A 21297-nucleotide genomic window follows, 5' to 3' on the forward strand; every position below is an offset into this window, starting at 1 on the left:
CCACTGCCACCCTGGAAAAGTCTTCCAGCCTCCATCTGTCAGCTTGCCTGTGAAGGTCTGGAAAGGGTCCAGCCTGAGCTGATGTTTTCTGCTTCTGATTTAGAGGAGTTGCTCGACTGCACTGGGGATGCTTCCTCTCCTTCTTCTCATTCAAGTCCCAAGGTCCTTACATCATGCACCAGATCTCCTGTCTATTCCGAGCCACAAGCATGTGGGATTTTTCCTTTCACAATGACCTCAACAATTTTTATGCACTTTCAGATTTTGTTTCTGTTGCTCCAAACAGCCAATCAGTCTCAGTAATCTGCTGTTCACACCACTCAGTTCTCATTTTCATGCTACTCATTACATAATTTTGACAACTTTTCATCTGCTAACACAAAGGCTGACAAGTTTTTATTGGTCATCTCTGATTTTCCTTGAAACAGCTCTTTCCAAAAGACAGATCCATGACTTCTCTTAGCTGGTATATGTCAACAGAACACAGGTAATACTTGGAAGACACAAAATTCTCTGCCATGAATCTCTGGATGGGAAAGAATTGAAAAAAGTGTTTTCTTTATTCTTTGGCATCCTAAATGAGTTTCCATTGCTCTCAGTGCACAGGGAATGTTAAAGATAAAAAGCAGATACAGTAGAATGTACTGTAGAATCACCACACATGTATGCGTTCACATTTTGCATCTCTTTCATTACTAACTCTGTTTCTTTGCTAAATCATGTTTCCATCAGGATCAAGCACACAGGGGAATGCACTCTCTTACAGCACAGCTGCTTGCCCTGGTGGACTGCATCCTTCTTTCAGCAGAAAAAGATGAAATTTCACTCCTTTGCATTATGTTGTTTATTGACTTTGCTCATCACTCCTTTTATTTGCTTACACAGGTGCACATGGTGTGATGTGGTGGAGTATGCAGGTAATACATTATGAGGTCTGCTCTGTATTATGTGCACATAACGTGCTCTGTGATATGAACATAATAGAGCAGCATTCTTATCATAATGATATGATAAGAAAAAAACCTATCAAACCTGCAATCCACATGAAACTGTAGGCCAGCAGCCCACAGGGAACCAACATAAGGAATTTGGTGAGCCAAACCGTGAAACAAAGGACATCTTGTGTTTTAAAAGGGGGCATTTATGGGGCTACTTCTCCTTGGATCAGAGTGTTAAGAACAGCCATGGGGAGTAAGAGTTTAAGGAAGAGAAGAGATGCTCCAACCCAACCAACCCTGATTTGGTTCCTTCATGTCTGGATTTACATCATCTGGAAGATCAGGCTTTTATGTCGAAAGTAAAGATTTCTTGGTTGAGTAATGTCCTTGTGCTCCAAAGGGGTTAAACTAAAAGCCTGTGGAGTTCACCATCTAAGCCAAGCTCTGAAGCAATCCTAGACTTAATCAGGGAAGCAGAAAAGACTCTGGTCACAGGAAGCAGTGGCCCTGGGAGGGAGAGGGCAAGTAAGCTTTGGAGCTGGCATGAGCAGGGAAAGAAGTCTGCTCATCATGACTTGGCTTTGGTGCATGACAGAGTAGGGTCACAGCATGCACGGGAGGTCCTGGACCAGGTTTTCGCTTGGGGAAATAAAAAAACCTCAACTGGTGGCCTTCTGGAGTACATCTGCAAACAATGTGGATGCACTAAATGCAAGATTATAAAAGCTAAACTTTTCTACTGCCTGGATCTGCTCTCTCGGCATCTGCCAAATCACTTGGCCTACTGCATTACCCTGGAAAACAGTTCATCTGCCTGAATACTTTTCTGTCTCTCTGAGCTACATCAGATAAACTAAAATGTAAACTTTGTACACAAACCTTATCACTCCAAGGAAAACTACAGATCTGCTTGGGTTGTAGAAATTATGTTTATTCTGCTGCTCAGCTGGGCCCCAGGTCCCACACAGATGGAAAAAAAACCTTAAAATATGTATTAGAAGTTGAACAGAAGTTGAACTCCTATGAGTTAAGTTTCTTGCTTTACATAAGCGTAGTACTTTCATATTCTTTTTTTATACCAGAATCATTGGGATAACTGGCAGGCTAATGGTGGGCTGATCAATGATCTCACATCCTAAAATGCAAACAAAACTGCAGACAGGTGAGGCACACATTTATATATATGAGCTGAAACAGCTGGCTACAGAAAGAGCTTACAGGTGAGCTAATCAGATCCTGATGAGCACTGGCAGTAACTGGTCACAGGTCACCTGAGGGAACTGGCCTTGCCACACCATCCGTTTCCAAAAACTGCTGGAGAGCACTGTCTAGTAATGAGTTTATCACTGGCTGCTGTTGAGCAGCCCCTTAGCTCCTGCTCTAGTCACTCAATGGCCACTCTTGAGTAACTGACACTAAGCAAGAAAGCAGCTGCAGTGACTCATCTTCTGCCCCAGCAAGCTTCATCCCAGGCAAGGCACATGCAGTGGTGAAGACTGAACATGCACAATCACGAAACCTTCAGTCAAGGAGCACATCTATTGGTGTTGAACATCACAGCCACGTTAGCCCATGACTAACATTTCCTGGAGTTCTACACAATTGCATCCATCAATTAGCCATTTCAAGGACTGGCTTCAGTTTGTTAGGGATGCTTCTAGGCTTGCAGTCCTGTACATCATACCTGCTTGGCAAGGGCTGGTAGCAACTGAGGGTGGGTGTAAGGTGTACAGGCAGACTGAGCCAAAATCCACAAAACTGGAGAAGGGTTTATCAAAACAGTCCCAAGATATATAACTGTAATCTCCCCAGCATCTCTTATACACACAGTGGTGAATTTACTGATGGTCTCAATATCCATAAAGTTCATGAAGTATTTTACAGGATGCTCTGGACCTCTGTGGGGAGGGGCTGATGCCTTAAGATTCTCTCCCCTGAGTAGCTGCAGTCCCTGGAAGGAGATTCAGTCATGGAGCTTCTGCTCCAAGCAGGGTAATTGAACTACCCAAAATTAGTGAGGATCACCTAGTATCAAAAGCAAAAGACAACTCCTTGCACATACTCTGATATAAGGAACAAAGACATAGCCAATGGTATGCCAGTCAATGGTATGAATGTTTAGTCATTTAGGACATTTAGGAAGCAGAATTTGGCTTTCTAAAGCATATCTAACTGCTGACTGTAAGCAACTGAATTTTGATATATTTATTTTAATTAAAATAGCTAATCAAATCCTTCCTTGTCCAACTCAGCAAACCACCTAACACATCTGAATTCACCTCAGGCCATCAGATGTCACCAGGCACAGGGCTCTGCCATCTGTCTGTCCCAGTCAAGTCTTCACACGTCTGTCACACTTTCGTGGCTGCTCTGCTTCCCTGTACTAGGCAACAGTCAACAAATTAATTCCTTCAGGCATCCCCTTCAAATGCTCCCCCAGCTGCCCTGGGACAGTTGTCATCACAGATGCTAAGAACTTTATTTGTAACACAAGCCTCAAATATTTCCATGCTTTTTCTAGATTACTTTTGAAGTGAAAAGCTCACGAGAATGCTGGTGAATTTTAGCGTTTTCTGCAATGTCATTCCATTGAATCCAATATTATGGTCGGGCAATCACTCACAAAGGAATTCAGCATATCCCATTTGAGCTGTAAGACACATTTTGTCAAGACTGAAGTAAAATCTGAGATATAAATGAGTCATAGAAAAAATCTATCAGTCAAAATCTGCCAGTTCATGACACTGTTTTCTTCAAGATGTCCTCACTGACTCCTGTTTCAAAAAGTAAAATCTTGTCAAAACTTTCCAAAGTAATGAAGTTTATAGCCTCCCATTAGATATTTATTATTATTATATTATTGTTGTTATTCCCCCTAAGGGATCATTAAGGTTATTAGGCCTTATTCTACTTATTTTATATCCTGAACAGCCTAGACAGGAGGAGACTGAGGGGAGGCCTTATTGTATTCCTCAGCATCCTCAAGGGGGGAAGCAGAAGGGCAGACACTGATCTCTGCATTCTTGAGATCAATGAGAGGACTCAACCAAACAGCACAAAGCTAAGTCAGGGGAGGTTTAGGCTGGATATCAGTAAAAGGTTCTTCACCCTGAGGGTGGCTGGGCACTGGCACAGTCTCCCCAGGAAGTGGTCACAGCACCAAGCCTGACAGAGTTCCAGAAGAGTTTGGAAAATGCTCTCAGGCACATGGTATGACTCTTGGGGAGTTCTGAGCAGGGCTGCAAGTCGGACTTGATGATCCTGATGGGACCCCTCCAACTCATCATATTCTGTTATTCTGTGATCTTAGGGTCATCAAATAGACATCAATGAAGTTTAAATCCATAAAACATAAAACTATTTAAATTAACTTACACTCTCTGTGCAAAACCTCACTGGGCACTTAACACTATGCTAAAAGAGTGGTTCCCTTGCAAATGTGCACCCTACTTTTGAGTATTGTTCACAATGCAATTAAAGAATCCCGAAATGTGCCAGCAGACCTGGCGTCACCTCCTCCCAGCTGGCCATTAGTATCCAAGAGTGGTCTCAGATGGATGCTCAGGTATGAATAAAGTGTAGAATAAGCACACTGTGACACTTCACTCCTGTTGCCTCCCAGTTCCTGTTGACATTTTCCAGTGTGGAGGCCTGCCTGTGCTGGCTGTGGTATCAACTGTATGAACACACGAGCCGAGCTAAGCAGCATGTGCCTCGCATTCATTTTGAATAAAACCAAGCTATGTAGAAAATAAACCCTGCAGAAATAACTTTGCTCTATCTGCCAAGCTTTGTGTGGTCTTTCTAAAAACAGTCCTTAGTCCGTGTTTTCTGAGAATGCTTTTCAGTGTCATATTTGCCATAAAGTATAACTCAGAAGTTGAGACAAGGCAAATGCTGGAACACTTGAAGGCGTTACCGAAGTTCATACAGCATAAACAAACAAATGCAGTGCCGGTCCCAAGACATTTTCTCTCTGTTTGCAGCTTCCCCAGGAAGAGCGAATTCTCTGCTGCAAAAGTATTTTCTGCAAACACGCGTCCCTTGAGGGGAAATGGGAGCCAGGAGCTCGCACTGGGGGCATGTGAGTGCTCCCATACTCTGCTCACAGCACCGACAGGAGTGCTGGCATGTCTGGCTGGTCACTGGCAATGACTCACTGCTTTGTTTTTAGTGAAACAATGCAAGAAACAGATTTTCAAGCTTGTCCCTGCAGCTGATCCCTCCAGTTTTGCCTGTTACTCTGCGTGGTCAGAAACTTCTGCTGCTTGCAGAGAAAGTTCATTGTTTACTCAAGAAATCTGCAGTTGTGCTCATCCAAAAAGTATCAATGGACATCTCTGGGGATACAGAAACAATTAATCCCTTATTAAATGCTAATGAGCAATCAGACAAGCTGGACAACTGTTATTTTGGGTTCAAATTTCATACACAGGCTGTTTGACTCTTAAGAGCAAAAAGGTGCAGGAATGTATTTTCCAGCCTCTGCTCCAGGCTACAGACTCAAATAGCATCAACAGCTGCTCCACAACACACACACACACACACACACAAGAGACATTTGCCATGAATAATGGCACCAGTGCAACCTTCTCTCCTTCTCCCCAGCCTCTCCATCTACTGTGAAGCAGGAGAAAGACTTCCAGAGCACACAGAGGGGGAAACTCCCAGAGCTGCTGTTGCTCCACACCTTAGAAGAAGCTGAGAGTAAGCTAGGCCACAAGAGTAGATGCTTGCCAAGTTTTATCTTGGAAAACAAGAATACTTGTAACTTTTGGGAACTCGGAAAAAACAAAAAGACAGCTTTTCAATGCATGATACTGAAGTAACCCGAAGTACTGAGCCAGTATTCCTATAGCTGCAGTTCTCTGAGGAAGGAAAGAAAGCACAAGAACTCACGTACCAGTCTTCAAAAGCCTGGTCTCTAAAGCTACCAAGAAGCTGATACAAGCTGACCTTGTATGAAACAACCATTTAAGGCAAAAAATATTCACATTTTGAATTTAGGAAAATGTAATAACACAAGAATGCTGCAAAGAACTTTGCTATATAAATATATATATATATATATGTATGTAAAATGGAGTGGGGGTGTCAATAAAATGCATCATGCAAATAGGTAACTAAATTTTCTGAAAGATTCTGTAAGATTGATAGAAGCTCCTGGTCAAAAGGAATGATGTCAGAGTATCTTCAAAAGCTTACCAAATTACACCCTTGGCAAGGAAATTTGTGTTTGTCCCTGACCTCCCGCATAAACTCACAGCAGTGGGTTTTGGATAAAGGGGTAGGGATAAAGAGAAGAGGGAGAGAGATGTTAATCTGAGAGAGAGAGAGAGAGAGAGGGAGAGAGAGAGGGAGAGAGAGAGGAGAGAGAGAGAGAGAGAGAGAGAGAGAGACTCTGTCCTGGCTCTAGTATTGAACACAGCTAGGGTGTCCAGGCAGTGCCCAAGCACCCTGGCTTTGTGGAGTTACCTTCCTACAGGTAAATTATCCTTTCTCTTGAGATAAACTTCTTGCCTTCTATGCAAATCAGTTAACACACACACTACATTCCTTCAGGCCTTTATGGAAATAGTTCAGAGGGCTTCAGCAGATTTTGGTGGTCTTGATTTCCCCCTACAATCCATATGCACTTCTTGGCCTCAATTCTGTGCCTGCACTGTACTGTGTTGTGCTTATCTCCATATTATTATTATTAAATATTATGCAACTGTGCAATAAGCCAGTGAGATAGGAGAATAAAGCAGTGAGTATAGAGTAGCTCATTGCAATTGGTGTTTTAAAAGCAATTAATTTAATTAATTATTTTAGTTGAAAATTAAAAATCTGTTATAACTGGAGAAAAGAGCAAAATCAATTATTTGGAGTATTACCTATATTATCTCACACCTTAAGGCTCTTTGGCTGTGGATGCTTGCAGACTGTTGCTGACATAAGACTATTGGTATTAGCTAGAGTTGATGAGCAGCAGAAATGGTTGATAGAGGATTGACAAAGGTCTCAATAATTCACAATTTTTATAATTCTCTCAGCTTTCTGGAAAAAAATAATTTATTGTTTGGTAATATACTGCTATAAAAAGTTGGAAGAGATGAAGAGACTGGAAATCAACCAGACACCATGACTCCTGGTTAAATTTTGAAATTCCATGCTGCGTATCAATTCTTCTTTGACTTGGATTCCTTCAGCACCCTTTTCAAGAGATTTACTCTGCTTTACCTATCTAATTGCATTCATGGCTTTGGACAATCTACCACTCCTAAACTTTCATCCATGCCTTTGCAGGGCTGTTTCATGTCACCTTCCTCAGGGGACAAGAGGAGCACTAATGGAAACCTGCAGCAGATCCACCAGGCACACCGCACAACCTCCTCAGTGACTTGTGCTTAAATGCACAGACACCCTGGCCAGGTAAAGCCTGCTAACATCTCTCCCAAAAAAGCCTTACAGGCTGCCTTCTTCCATCAGGCTAAAGTGAAACATTCCTATGAGACCCTTCTATCTGCCACCCTTGCCTGCCAGAACTGCAGCACAGAACAGCTCATACACGCACTGTACAAAATCAGATGGATATAACCACTGAATCAGGAAAAAAATCTTAGGAGGATGATTCAGCTAGTGCAGATGTCCAGCAGATAACAATTAAATTTTCCAGCAAACTTCAAAGATGAAGTAGGTTTTTTTTTTTGCCTTTTCACAGAATTGTTTGAATATTTTCAGGCTGTGGAATTCATTGAAACTTCTTACTGCTCTGGGCTTCAGCTTCCTCTCTCTAGTGGACTAACCTGCAGATCAACCATAGGCATAGCAATGAAACTCCCTTCTAAATGAACAACTAACAGAAAACACAAAATAGTCTCTCTCTCTCAAAAAAAAAAATTCAAAAAAAAGCACAAAATCTAAGCAACCATTAAAAGATAACTTTTTAACTAACAGAAAAATATCTAGCTGACCCAGCGTAGAAAAAGATTCTCATTCCTATGTTAATAAGGGATGATTGATCACGTACCCTATTTTTGGCTTCAGCATCCATCAGCTGTGAATTTATATTCACTTTATATTCACTCCAAATTTATATAAAAACAAACACTGATTACAGCTCTCTGGTTTCCACCTACATGTGGTAGTCCAAACTACACATACCACTCATCTTATTTCCATATAAGACAACTTCACTGTGCAATGTTCTCTCTTCTTGTTCAAACAAATTACAGTTACTGCCCTAATAACTCACAGTTTAAAATAACCACTAGAAGTGGCTATATTTAGAGAACAATCTGGTATTGGTATAAAGCCTCTCATGTTTCCACTCAAGCACATAAGAATATCCTCGGCCAGGAAAGAAATCCTTCTGTGAAAGGTCTTGTAAGAATTCAAATGCAAAGCAATGACTGTATAGGAACTAGAAAAGATTCGTTCATTTGACTTCCTCCTGCTTGTTAGTGAGCTTCAACTAAGCTTTTACAAAGCACAGCTTAGATCAGCACTGCCTACCTGTATGGATGCATATTTAAAATGTTTAATGGTCATCCTACTCAAAATGCTATAAACAACATCTTTAAATGAAGCATTCTGTAGCTACATGTAAGTTTTTGAGGATGTCTATGAAGATGTTAATACCTGACAGTAAGCACTGTGAAGGTCAATATTAAGCTGCAGATGCAAACTTTAAGCCAACCTGTATATTGACACAGACTAGAAAACACGCTTTATTCTGTATAGCATCAGATTTTATCATTGCTTATGCTCAGATTATCATGTCTCTAGGGCCTACTTCTAAGGGAAGAAAAGATCTAGTATATCAGTTTTCTTAAAAAAGATATTGCTGTTATACTTGTTATAATTTTAAAATCAAGGTACCAGGACAACTACATTTGCAGTTTGCATTTAGGTATCTCTGGGTACTCTAGCACTCAAGGCAGATTTTACTTTCCTTAAGAACTCAGGAACTGACACAACCAAAAAGTAGTTTACACTATGGAAAACCAAATCCAAATTTGTTCACAGCTAGGAGAGTAAACTAAACTGTAGCTTAAAGCCAGAGCAGGACTAAAAGTTCCTCGTTTTCTTGTAGTATGTATTGAGTTAATTTTCTAAACTGAACAGCTAAGGATGACACCAAACTGTCAGGCTCTACAATGGAAAATTATTTACTATAGTGTAGAGGCAAAATACAACAACAATGGCATAACTCCAGTTCTACTACGGATTCTCACAGTTGTTCTACTGTAATCATACAGGACAAAACTGACTATCACCTGACACTTGGGTACACAAATACGATTCTCCTGCGATAAAAAATATCTCAGAAGATTGTGAAGCATGAAGAAATATGTCAGCAGGTACCTAGTCTTCTGGTTCCAGCTCCTTCCTAGAGCTTGCAAATGATTGTGACTATTTGCCACAAGTGTGTACATGTCTGAGGCAGGGAATACAACTTGCTATATACCAGGCATCTGGCACTCAGGGGAAGGAGAGAAGAAAGGACTTGCTAGGAGCATACACCACCCATAACTACTGATAATGAACTGCAGGTCAGCTTGAGGCTTGGGAGAATTAAGGACTCTATTTCCCAAACAGATGCAAGAGAGAGAGCACAGACTGCATGTTTCATCACTCGCCTGAACCTAGTCTGATGAGCTGAGAAAACACAGAGTCAATATCCATTCATTCATCTGCTTTGCTGCAGTATAAAGTGATGCCAATTACCATCAAATCTCTCATATGGCCTAACATGAACTCAATTCCCTTTGGCCAAACAGCTGCAAAACTGTGGTCTCAGTCAAGGAGGTTCATGTGCAGAATGATGTGCCAAGAGTGATTAAATGGAGAACAACTATTTTGCTAAAACCTCCTCAGGATAACAACCATGTCTAAAACAGAACATGCCAAAGGCAAGCTTTCAAAAGGCAATTACTAAAAAAGTAGGAAATTATAAAGAACAGATCCTGTCATAAAATGCATCAGTGCTCTACACTTTAACCTATCCACTTCTCATGCAATTCTGCACCCATAAGCATTAGAATCATTAGCTATGAGACAACCAAGCTCCAAAGATACCACTAAGTAGCAAGTTCCCCATATCCTGCTCACAACCAGGAGATCAGTTATCTAACAGATCTCCAACAAACTCATTTCTTCTCTTGCATAAGGGTACAGAGATTTCATATATATATATATATATATATATAAATGGATCAGGCATCTACACATAACACATGACTACTCTGTTTAATTCTTAACTTTAAAAGGAACCAGAAATTCTTATGTTCCTTTACTGTATGTGAAGATATCTCTGGAAGACCACTGCAATAGGGCTTTTTTTAACTTTCAGTCAAAAAAATATAAAGATACCACAGAATCACAGAATACTTGAGGTTGGAAGACACCTCCAGAAATCCTCTGTTCTGACCCTCCTGCTCAAGCAGAGCCACCTACAGCCAGGTGCTGAGGACCATGTCCAGACAACTTCCTAAAACCTGCAGCAATAGAGACTCCACGGCCTCCCAGCCACCCTCACAGTGAAAAAGTGCTTCCTAATGTTCAGAGGGAACATTCTGGATTCAATGCATGTGCCCACTGCCTCTGGGTCTGTCACTGGGTACCACTGGAAAGAGCCTGGCTCTGTCCCCTTTGCACCCTCCCTTCAGGTCCTTCTACTTATTTGTAATATAAACTTTCCCCTCAAGCCTTCTTTTCTCCAGACTGAACACTCCCAGCTCTTGCAGACTTATATGAGACATTCTTACATGAGAGATGCCCCACTCTCTTAATATTCTTCATGATCCTTCATTGAGCCCTCTCCAGTATGTCGCTCGTACACTGGGAAAGCCAGAATTGGACAAGGCCAGAACTGGATAGAACTCCAGACAGAGCTTGAACAGTGCTGAACAAAGGGTCACTCTTGAGCTGCTAGCAGCACTGCTAATGTAGCCCAGGACACCATTAGCTAGTCCTTGCCTTGACACATTGCTGGCTCATGTCCAACCTGGTATCCACCAAAGCCCCCAGGGCCTTTTCTGCCTCACTGTTTCTAACTAGGCCACAACATAGAACACATGGAATGTTCTCCCAAAAGACCCTCCAGTGCCCAAAGGTCTTGCAGTATCCATAAAGATTTTAGGCCAGAAGTGACAGGTTCCTATAACTCTTTGAGGCTGGTTGGATTCCTATAGCCAGGCACCAACCTGACCAACTAACCCCAGAATGAACAGACCAATGTTACAGTGGAGCTTGCTGCATTCCACAGTTCCCTAACCCAGAGAAAGCGCTCATCCCACCTGCTGACTCCAGCCTTTTTCAAGGGCCTTCTCAAATCGTGCTCATGGTAATTTGTGACAACCAAGAAACTATGTTCCAGGCTGGAATAAACACTGTTTAGCAAATGTGAAAGAGGCTTGTGAAGGGAGTCACATTTTCATTGTCAGATCTACAAATGAATTAGTAACTGCATTAGACAGTTAAGGTTCCCCACCTATATATCAGCTGAGGATTTCTACTGCAAGTGTAAAGTACTTTGTGGAACACTTAGAATTTTACCGAAGAGAAGTGTTTACAGAGTAAATCTAAATTTTGTTTAGTGCATTAGGACATGATCTTTAATGTTATTCTTAGAAAACAGGGAAATTCACAGGGAAATTCTGCTTATTCACAGATCAGGTATGGTTGTCTGGCTTCCTTGCCCTAAAGGCATAACATTAACGCATTAGCATTTCCCTAGACTCCCCTGTCATGCAGAAAAGCCTGCTCCAATCTTTTTGTACCATGAGGGATAACCAAGGCAACAGTCTCCCAGTATTGATAATTGCTAGTGATGTAACATCCAAAAAATAAGAGAATCTGAAAGATGAAGAATTACTTCCTTCAATAGTTTTGTATCTCACTGTGGTTTTGTATACAACAGCTGTAGCCTGCCCTTCCATTTATGTAGCTCTTTATGTATTTTTAATATCAAATACAGTCTGTGGGCCAGGAAATTTGAAGAAACTTGGCTCATCACAGCAGTGCCTCTTTAAACATTTTAACGGTTTGCTAATTGAAAACTGTGAAGACTCTGTTTCCTAATAGACTTTGGCTAATGTTTCAAATGGAGATCTAATTACAATGATTCATGGTTATTTTCATACTAGACTCACAAGGTTTTCAGAACAGACTGAAGTGCTAGTAACATGTAGCTCATAATTTATCAGAGAATATATCTATTTAAAACAGCTTTCAAAGTGCACCAACACAATTACTCATACTTGTAGAGTAGTCTCAAATACTGATCTGGAGTCACATCTGGCAAAGGAAAATGTGTTGGAGGAAAGGAACAGCCATACAGTGCAGAAGACACTCTGTTAATCACAGACCACTAAATTGTTACGTAATATTGTAGGAATCATTGGTTTGATTATGATGCGAAGAAGGACTACAGTAATCACACGTTAATCTCTTGCTGTCTAGAGACACAGTGAAGGATGGGGCAAAAGAGGCTCTTTTCAAAATGGGAGCAATAAAATTCTTCAAATGATATAAAGCATTCTAAGAAATCAAAGCATTATACAAAATTACATGGAAGACTGTGGCCTTTTATCTGGCCTTCTGCAGCATAACTGCTAAAAAGTATTATTAAGACAGTAAAAACTCAAACATTAAAGGAAAATCTCTCTAATTTTTAAAACACATTTTCTTGAGATGTAACCATAGATGATTTGGCCCTGTTTGGTAAGTTTAATCAGTCAAGTAATTGCTTTGCTAGTACTGCTCTTGCACACAGTGACTGGGGACAAAATTGTCTCAGAAGGTAATGCAACTCCAAAAAAAGCGAACAAAACCAACTAGTTGTAACTAGTTTGGACTTACTTTTCTATAGGCTTCCAAGTATTTCTGCTCAATAGCATCCTATATAATAAGAATATTAGGGCATTTTCAGGCTGATTCTATTAAAGTTTTGAACAGTCTGTACCATGTGCAAGATGAACAAGTCTTCTTTACTAGCAGAAATGCTTCTGGAGTGACTGTGATCATCCTTTCAGAAGTGCAAGCTTACTTTTCCTCACTAGAGATCTTGACTCATGTTGGATCTTGACCAAAAGGTATAGTGAAAATTTCTTCCCTTCCCTCCAAAAAATGAACTGGCAAATAACTGGCTTTCCTCTTCACTTTCCAAGATGACTACATATGTAGTGTAATAGGTGCAACAACCACAAAGTTCTGACTGACAACACTTTTACTGATAAAAATACTTGTGCCATGCTGCATCTTGAAATTCCTGAAAGAAACTTAACTTTCGTTCATTTGCATCTTTCATTCTTTTTCAGAAAGCTGAAAATATTTCTAGCAGTTTTCATCAAGTGATTTCCATGTCTGTACTTGAATTTTAGCAAACTTCAACATCATCTGTAAGGCTAAGGGTTCCTTGCAAGTAATCAAGTAATTTTTTTGACTAGGGTGATTCTACCTCCATCACAACTCCCAAATACTCTTTTGTCCTCCTACAGTTTTTTGGTTTTTTGTGGTTTTGTCATTTTTTTGTTGTTGTTGTTGCTGTTGGCTTCTTGTTGTTGTTGATGAAATTCAAGTGGCGAATTACCTATTTTCAGGTTTTTTTCACGCAAAACGAAGTCTAGCTTATTGTCAGAAGTGCAAGGTATATTCAGTAAACATTAATTTTCTAAGAGTCATCCTCCCTCTCTTGTGGCCAAATTCCATGGCTCAGTGTAAAACTCACTACAGCAGTTGTTGACTATGTAAGCACAGAATCAGTAACAGCTGTACATGGAAATACACTTATGAGAACATTATTATTCTGTGGAGAAGAGGAATGCTTTGAAACTCATCTCTCATGAAGTGACTCACTGACAACAATTTAGGCTTTGTTTGTTCCCCTGCTGCAAATGGAAAGGCCAGACTTATCACAAGTGTCATCATGCATAGGCAACTGCTGCTGAAGCTCTCGATGGACATACAGTCCTCTCAGCCGTCTTTTTTTTTTTTTTTTTTTGCACAAGACCTGCCTCTGAAGATGGGCAAAAAATATGCTAATAATGTGGGCACAGTTCAATAAAAATGCTATTACCCAGAAGCCTAGGATGGAAGTCATACCTGGGAAAGCAAAATGTAAAATTTCATACTGGGGTCAGCAAGACAAGGGATAGGCTGGAGCAAGATGGAATGCTCCTCACACATGGTACAGTGACAGCCTGAATAGGAAAGTAGTATGAAGAAATGAGTTGCTAACACATGAGTGGTGGGTGTGTAATCAAAATTGAGTGTACAGGAGAAATGGCATCAGAAGTAAAAAAAAAGAGGAACATGAGATTGTAAGTGTAAAAGAAGTGTGTGAGTCAGCCTTTCTTTCCCCCCTCATCAGGAAGGACAGCTGTCACTCCAGAGTCAATTACTTTGGCCCAGAACACCAACATTTGAATTATCAGGTCAAGGCTAAGCACACCATGTGCCAATCTAACAGCTTCTACCCTCCATCAAACAATACTCAGTGCAGAGATGGCCTGGCTACATGTTTGGAAATCCCAAACCAATAAGCTCCTGTGGCAGGGTGAATTTATCAGCTGAGAACTTGCCAGCAAACAAGCACTGGAGTATGCCAGGCTGGTTCTCCTGCAGCTAGGTACAAGCTAGTGCAAGTCTCCTTGACTCCCAAGTACACAGTGATCTCACAACAAACATGTGAGACCACTTGTCTCATCTCAAGAATTGTACAAATCAGCAATGTTATAATAATTTTTTCCATTTTCAAATGATGTACTTCCCAATGTACAGGAAAGTGTTGTAGATAGATGGAAAGAAAACAGACTTCAAATGTGCTAATTTATTTGCCAATAGGTTTGTAACGGAGCATGACAGAGCACACATCAGACATGAACTGTGTTTGCTGCACCACAAAATCTAGGATTGCCAATTATCACCTGCTTCTTTACTCTGCATATTACAACCACATGATGTGACATTCAAGATCAGAGAGCTCAGATCAAAAGATCAAAAGAGGTCAATTTTAAATCACATGGCACAGCAGTAAATACAAGCTATTTAAATGGTATGCAGGCAATGTTTAGATTTGAGATTCCTTATGTTGCTGCTCTCATGCCTAACTTATCTGATGGCCTGCAATAGTTGTCCTGTCACTTGAAATTATTTTCTACATCTTTTTATGTACAGCTATGTGACAAATATGTTCCAAAAGACAAACTTCAGTTTCCTGAAACTGTTCCTAGTGATGTTGCTTGCTCACCCATTTTCCATAAAATGTTACCTGATGGATTCCTGTTTGGAATGTATCACAGGAACAGCACCTTGGAACATTGCAGCAAAAATAGGCATATGCTTTAAAAATAAGAAAATAAGGCCATATTTGTATGTAATGTTACCTATTACATCACTCTTCTGAGTGAAATCAATCTCTTTTCCTTCAAAATACTGCAGACAGAGGAAATATTAAGACCCCTGAAATGAATGCTATTAAAATGTATTCTTGGTGATATATGAAGAACTACACACTTCCAGAGTTTTTGAAGGAAAGCAACTCTCACAAAAATATGCATTTGAAGCTGTCAATTACCGTATGAGAGCCAGGTGCACACAGCTGTATCAACTACCAGGTATACCTTTAGTGCTTCAGTTCCACAAAACTCATTAGGCAATGCATGGGCACATTAAACAATGATCACTTGCACATTGTTAATGTAAACAATCTCTTTTCCCTATAGGTTGCTGTTGTAATAGACAAGTTTCTTATCTAGTGCTTAAATCCAAGCAAGCAGATGCCGCATAGCAACTCCATTAGAGCAGATTTATCTGACAGCTTAAAAAATGCATACTATTTTTAGCACTATTAAATTGGTCTCTGTTAGAGTGAAGGGCAATGGAAAACAAAACATACCCACAGTTCACACAAAGTGCCATACAGATATTCTAAGCAAAAATATAAACTTTGTCCAGAGTCACAGAAAAGACAAGCCATAGTTATTATGTTTAATGAAAGTTATCCATAATAATGTTGTGAGCAGGATGGTCTTACCATCAGGTTATGGCCAGCTCTGTGCTGGACATGGCGAAGAGGAATACAGAAATGCCCAAACCTAACACTTTAGAATGCCTACAGTTGACCCAAGGATGTGTTTCTTACTGCTGTTGTAAGTGGATCTGCAAGTTTTATTTACTGCTCTACTCAGGATTACTGCCTATTAAATATGGATGCTAACTCTGAAGCAGGCGGCACAGTGCCTGTGGAATAGCAGGCCACATAGCTTTCTCAGTCTTGCCTGAGAAAGTAGCCTGGGAAATCATGGGGAGGATTTAAAACAATCCTCAGAGACAGAAAACAGCCTTGCAGGTGCTGTTTGTCTGTTCCTTGTTTTCTGGCAAGAGAAGGTTGAGGGGTGGTGAGCCCCACTGACCAATGATGGTGATGTATTAGTTTACCAGCCAATAAGAGTTTCTTTTCTGTACTTTTCACGTATCAGTCTATAAAAAAGATCTGAAGCAATAAACCGAGAGAAATTCTCCTGATCGACTCCTAGAGAGTCTGTGTTGTTCTTCTCGCCGTTCCTAATAGAGCAACAATTAAACACAGCATCTTCCTTTGCTTCAAAGACCATTTTGCATTTGCAAAGCATGTCTGTCCTCTAAAATAAATGTGCAATTTGATTGAAGAAAATCTCAAGATTATTTGATGAATCTTACCCTACACAGTTTGACAGTATGTATTAGAATTAACTGGTGCTTCCCTTGCTCACACATATGCTGCTGACAAAGAAGTGAATTCTTGAGGGAATCAGCCACTATGCATCTACAAAGCTTTATGCCCCAAAATAACTGGACATGAACTCATGCTCAGTACACCTGTAAGTGTTAGTAGAACCAACATGGTATTCAAACTTCTCAACTATCTCTAACTACTAAAATAGTGATTAATATAGATGTGGTTTCTAAATTTCCTATCCATTGGTTGAGTCCAAGAGTTTAATCTTTGTCCTATATTCTGAACTTAAAGATAAATTATTTTTTCAGAGGCATCATAAAGGCAAGAACATTTCTGAGGGTATGCCTACACCACTAAAATGAAATATGGACCATTGTACCCCCTGTTTATGTATAGGAGAAATTCACATAAAGCTTTCAGATCTTATCACTGGTAACATACAAATTCATCTGTTGCTCCTTTCAGAACCAGGATTACATTATGATGATTTCTTCTCGAGCAGCAGCATTACTATGTTTCTTCTGTAGTTGGTATCCTACAGACACATGAAGCAGAATATGTTTCATGGAAATTTCCCATGCTATGCTGAAAAAAGAACTGGCTCGTTAGGAAACAAGCTGCCCCAAGCCTGATGCTGTACTTACCCAGCCTCGGCCATGACCTCAGTTGGGTGTGCTTCCCAGCCATAACAAGTCTCAATAGAAATTTATATCTGCAGCTTCTTCTGTGTATTACATTTTTCCTTGCATGGTGTTTGTCTGCTAAAATCATTACAGTTCTAAAAGGCAACCATCGAGCTAGCCAGCAACAGAAAAAGCTGACAGTTAAAAAAAGCAGCTTGATATGTTTGAAGGTCCTATTCCTGAGTTCAGAGTCATGTGAGAGAGCTTGTGGTTTACAGAGGGTTTCACTGAAGCACATATCTTATGGGAGCACAGGTTGACTGGACAGATGACTGAATTGTTTCTTGTGTAGCTGCTCCTACAAACAGCCACTTCACTGGGGCTTTATTTGCCAGTCTTGAGTAAAGCACTTAGGAGTGAAAGAGCAATCATTGAGTATTTTCTTTTGAGTTTCACTTGATTAAAATGGGTGCTAAAATGCCAGCTACACATATCAGAACTTTAGCTAAAAAATATATATTTTAAATTACGAAAATTCTAAAATTTGACAAAAAAAAAAAAAATCTTGTATGCTGGAACTACCAGAACACTAAAGAGAAGCCAGGAACTTTTAAAACAGCAGCTGAACCTTAAAAACATATTCATTTAAGTAGGATTGTGCAGCTGTAAACAAAAGCAAAAATTATTCTCACACTTCTTTTCTGTGTGCCTGGCCCATCAGAAGATACTGGCTTCCTTGGCAACTGGGCAAAATACTTTCAAGTATGGAGTGGAAATTTCTGGGCATGGTTTTAGTTATATTTACATCACCTTGACAGTTTGGCACAATACTACACTATTGAGAGACTTATAAGATGCAAGAACTTGCACTGCAAGTCAGATAATTCCTGTGAAAAACCAGCTGAATGTAATTCTATACCACAAATAACATTTTAAAATAATAAAGCAACTTTGGAGCAGTGCAAGGAGAAGTGGAACAATTCAAAGCTAAGCTGTCTCTCCTGTTCTTAACTTCCTCTGTTGTCCCAGTAAATTACCACATGTACATACACTGACCAGCACATACCAGGACACAGTGCTGCCAAAGGGGGCATGATTTTATAAGAAAAGAATGAAAGAGTGTCTAAGGAAGACTAGTTTTGCACACCTGCTGTGTAGATTTAAATGAATTATTTTCAGCTAGATTTAGCTGTGATTCTACAAATGCATTTCTGAGGAGACTAATATCATAACTTGCGTGCCAAATGTTTGCACAGAATGTCTTGCTATGATCAAATTACAGACTGCAGAAAAACTGTTTATAATGGAAATGCTGACAGAACCATGCTTATTATGAGAGCTGGTATACCACATATCCTTCCAGAGCGTCACAGTACAGTTATGTATCTCTGGAAATGAGATGAGCAGTTACAGAAGCGGGGCAGCCACTGGTATATTTGTTTGTACAGAAGATCAAACTACAGTAACAAAAACTGTTCCGTGCACCAAAAAAAAAAAGCAGCTTATGGCTGATCCAAACCTCTAGTCAAATGTCCTTGTATCTTGAAGCGCTATCGTGTGGATGTGCACAACATGATACACACCCATTTCTGCAGGTTTTGTCCCCAGCAATTCCCAGTCCCTTGGAGCTGAATCAATACCACTACCATGTGGCTCCCTGTAAATCACAAGGAGGAAGTAAGTGCTGACTTGCAGACAGATAGACAAAGAGGGCATGGTGCTAGGAGGCATAGCTGGGACAGCAAAGATGGTTACTAAATTTCCACTACTGCCTTTAAAAATACAGGAAAATCTGTGTATATTTAAATAAATAAATAAACAAAATATATATCAAATAAATAAGAGAAAAAGCAAGTATTTAAATTATTGCATCCTTGCAGGCTTTTCTGAGTTAGGGACTTTTGTTTACTCTCAAAGCCTACTAACTAATCTAAAAAGTAACAATGAAGGTGACTTATTTTGCATAGGTGAGAACTGGGCACGAATCAGGGGGGAAAAAAATCGTTTTTGTCAGCTGAGGGACAATACAAAGCTGGACTGGCCAGTTTTGAACGGTGTACTGATTAACAGGTCCTGAGGGGGAGCCTCTCTCTATCTGTACTCACCTCTTCATTATCCTTGGCACCTGTTTTTGGGCTTAAAAACTTTAAAAACACATAGTCCCTTTTTCTGTCTGAGCACAGCTTTCACTTCATGAATGACAATTTGGTGAACATATAATTAAAATTGAATTATTTTATTACCCAGTTACAACCATGTTCTGTTTAGTCTTTTGTTCACACCGATTCTGTCAAAAATTGGAGCCCACACTCAAAACTTAGCAAGAGTTACAGTTGCATGGAAACACTGTGCAGTGACTGATTTTTTTTTCTTTTCGATAGCATTAAGTCTTGTAAAGCCCAATGCAACTTACTGAAAGACTTGGCTTTTTCTGTTGAACTGGAGGTACTATGAAACGGAGAAAAGTCTTAATTGTACACGATTGTAAAGATATCATTGCCAAAGATTGTCTCTTGCCCTGGAAATGCATCCACTTTTGGCACAGAACCCAAAATATATTTAGAAAAAAAAATAACGCAGCTTAATAGAAATGCGGCAGATGTGACTGGTTTTATAGAAAGAGGATTTGATAAAAGACACCTTTTCCCAACAAAAAGTGAAAGACAGGGAAAGAAAGGAGATTTCTGAGGCATCCTGCAGAAACCTGCGGAGATACCTGTGCCGGGGGAGTGCAGACGCCTCCCCGCAGGGCCTGCCCATACCAGCTGTCAGGGGACTGTCACCCGTACGGGAGGAACTCGTCGGCGGCTGTTCCCCGGGGAAAACCGAGCGGCGCGGCACCGCCGGCAGCAGCGGCATCCCGAGGTGCCGCCGCCCCGCCGCGGAAAGGTGAGCGCGGGGGAGCTGCGCCCGGGAGCGGCAGCGCTCTCACCTTCCCCGTGCAGCGTCCAGGGCAGATGCGCGTAGTCCCACTGGTAGCCGCAGGCGCTGTCCTCGAAGGTGCACGACCCGGGCGAGAGCAAGGCCGCTCCGGCGAGCCGCAGAGCTGCAAGGACAAAACGAGACGCGGTCACGGTGCGCTCGGCCCGGGGGCCGCCGCTGCCTCCGGAGCAGCGCCCAGGCTCGTCCCGGGCTGGCGGGAGGAGTCCCCGCCGCCGCTTACCGTGCGCGGCGAGCAGGCAGAGCCGCAGCATCTTCCGCGCCGGGGGCCGCGCTGGCGGCGGCGGGGAAAGCGCGGCCGTGGCGGGAGCGGAGCGCGGAGGGGAAAGCGCGGCGGGCGCTCGGCACCCCGGCGGGGCGCGGGGAGGGCAGCGCGGCCGGGCAGCCTGGGGAGGGACGGGGAGGGCCCGCGGACAGCGCGGGTGGGCGGCCCGTCCCACTCCTGTCGCCGAGCGGGGTCGGCCCCGGGACAGTGGCCCAAGGCCGGAGTGGCTGAGGCGGGAGTGCTCTCCAGAGTGGGGGTGCCGCCTCCTCTCCGGGGAACCTGCGGAAGAGAATCACCCCCCGCACAGCGAAAATGGGCTTTCTTATGGCTTTTTTTTCCGCGTGTTTCAGCTTGTGCACGGTGCGTTGCTCCTGTCATTGCGTACCATCGCTGGGTACCACTCGAAGAGCTTGGCTCTGCCTGATGTACTCCCTGTCAGGTGTTTGTGCGCAACAGTAAGATGCCCACTCAAACACATCTGCTGCGGACAAAGGGGTTCCCATCCCATCAGAGCTCCTGTGTTAGCACAGCTTGCCCTTCCATCCCTCCCTTCCACAAAACCTGCCCTTCCAGAGGAATGGCAGGGTACTGAGGAACTTTTAGCTAAGAATGGTCCAGCAGCTGCTGAGATGCTCCAAGTGCTGTAGTTTATAGGCTTACAGAATAACTCAGGACTGGACTACAAGAAATGTCCAAAGCTAGCTCAGAGCTAGATTTCAGCTTAGACCAGATTGCTTAGTTGGGGTTTGATAACCTCCATGGCTGGTGACAGCACAGCCTGCCTTGGCCCTGGCTCCAGTCCTGGGCTGTTTTTGTGGGGAAAGT

The 21297-nt window shown here is 41.7% G+C and overlaps 1 protein-coding gene across 2 annotated transcripts in view; it reads right to left on the reverse strand.

Annotated features, from left to right (window-relative positions):
* The window catches only part of MAMDC2 (MAM domain containing 2), a 57373-nt gene extending 36833 nt beyond the window's left edge, over nucleotides 1-20540 (reverse strand). For both annotated transcript variants that reach the window (XM_015615356.3, XM_033511320.1), the window contains exons 1-2: nucleotides 20431-20540; nucleotides 20200-20313 (exon numbers count right to left, since the gene is read on the reverse strand). In XM_015615356.3, the coding sequence (XP_015470842.1) occupies nucleotides 20200-20313; nucleotides 20431-20461 (145 nt within the window). In that variant the 5' untranslated portion in view covers nucleotides 20462-20540. The remainder of the gene's footprint in view (nucleotides 1-20199; nucleotides 20314-20430) is intronic.
* Nucleotides 20541-21297: the final 757 nt, after the last annotated feature.

This window comes from Parus major, chromosome Z (genome assembly GCF_001522545.3).
Source record: "Parus major isolate Abel chromosome Z, Parus_major1.1, whole genome shotgun sequence".
Lineage (NCBI taxonomy): Eukaryota > Metazoa > Chordata > Aves > Passeriformes > Paridae > Parus > Parus major.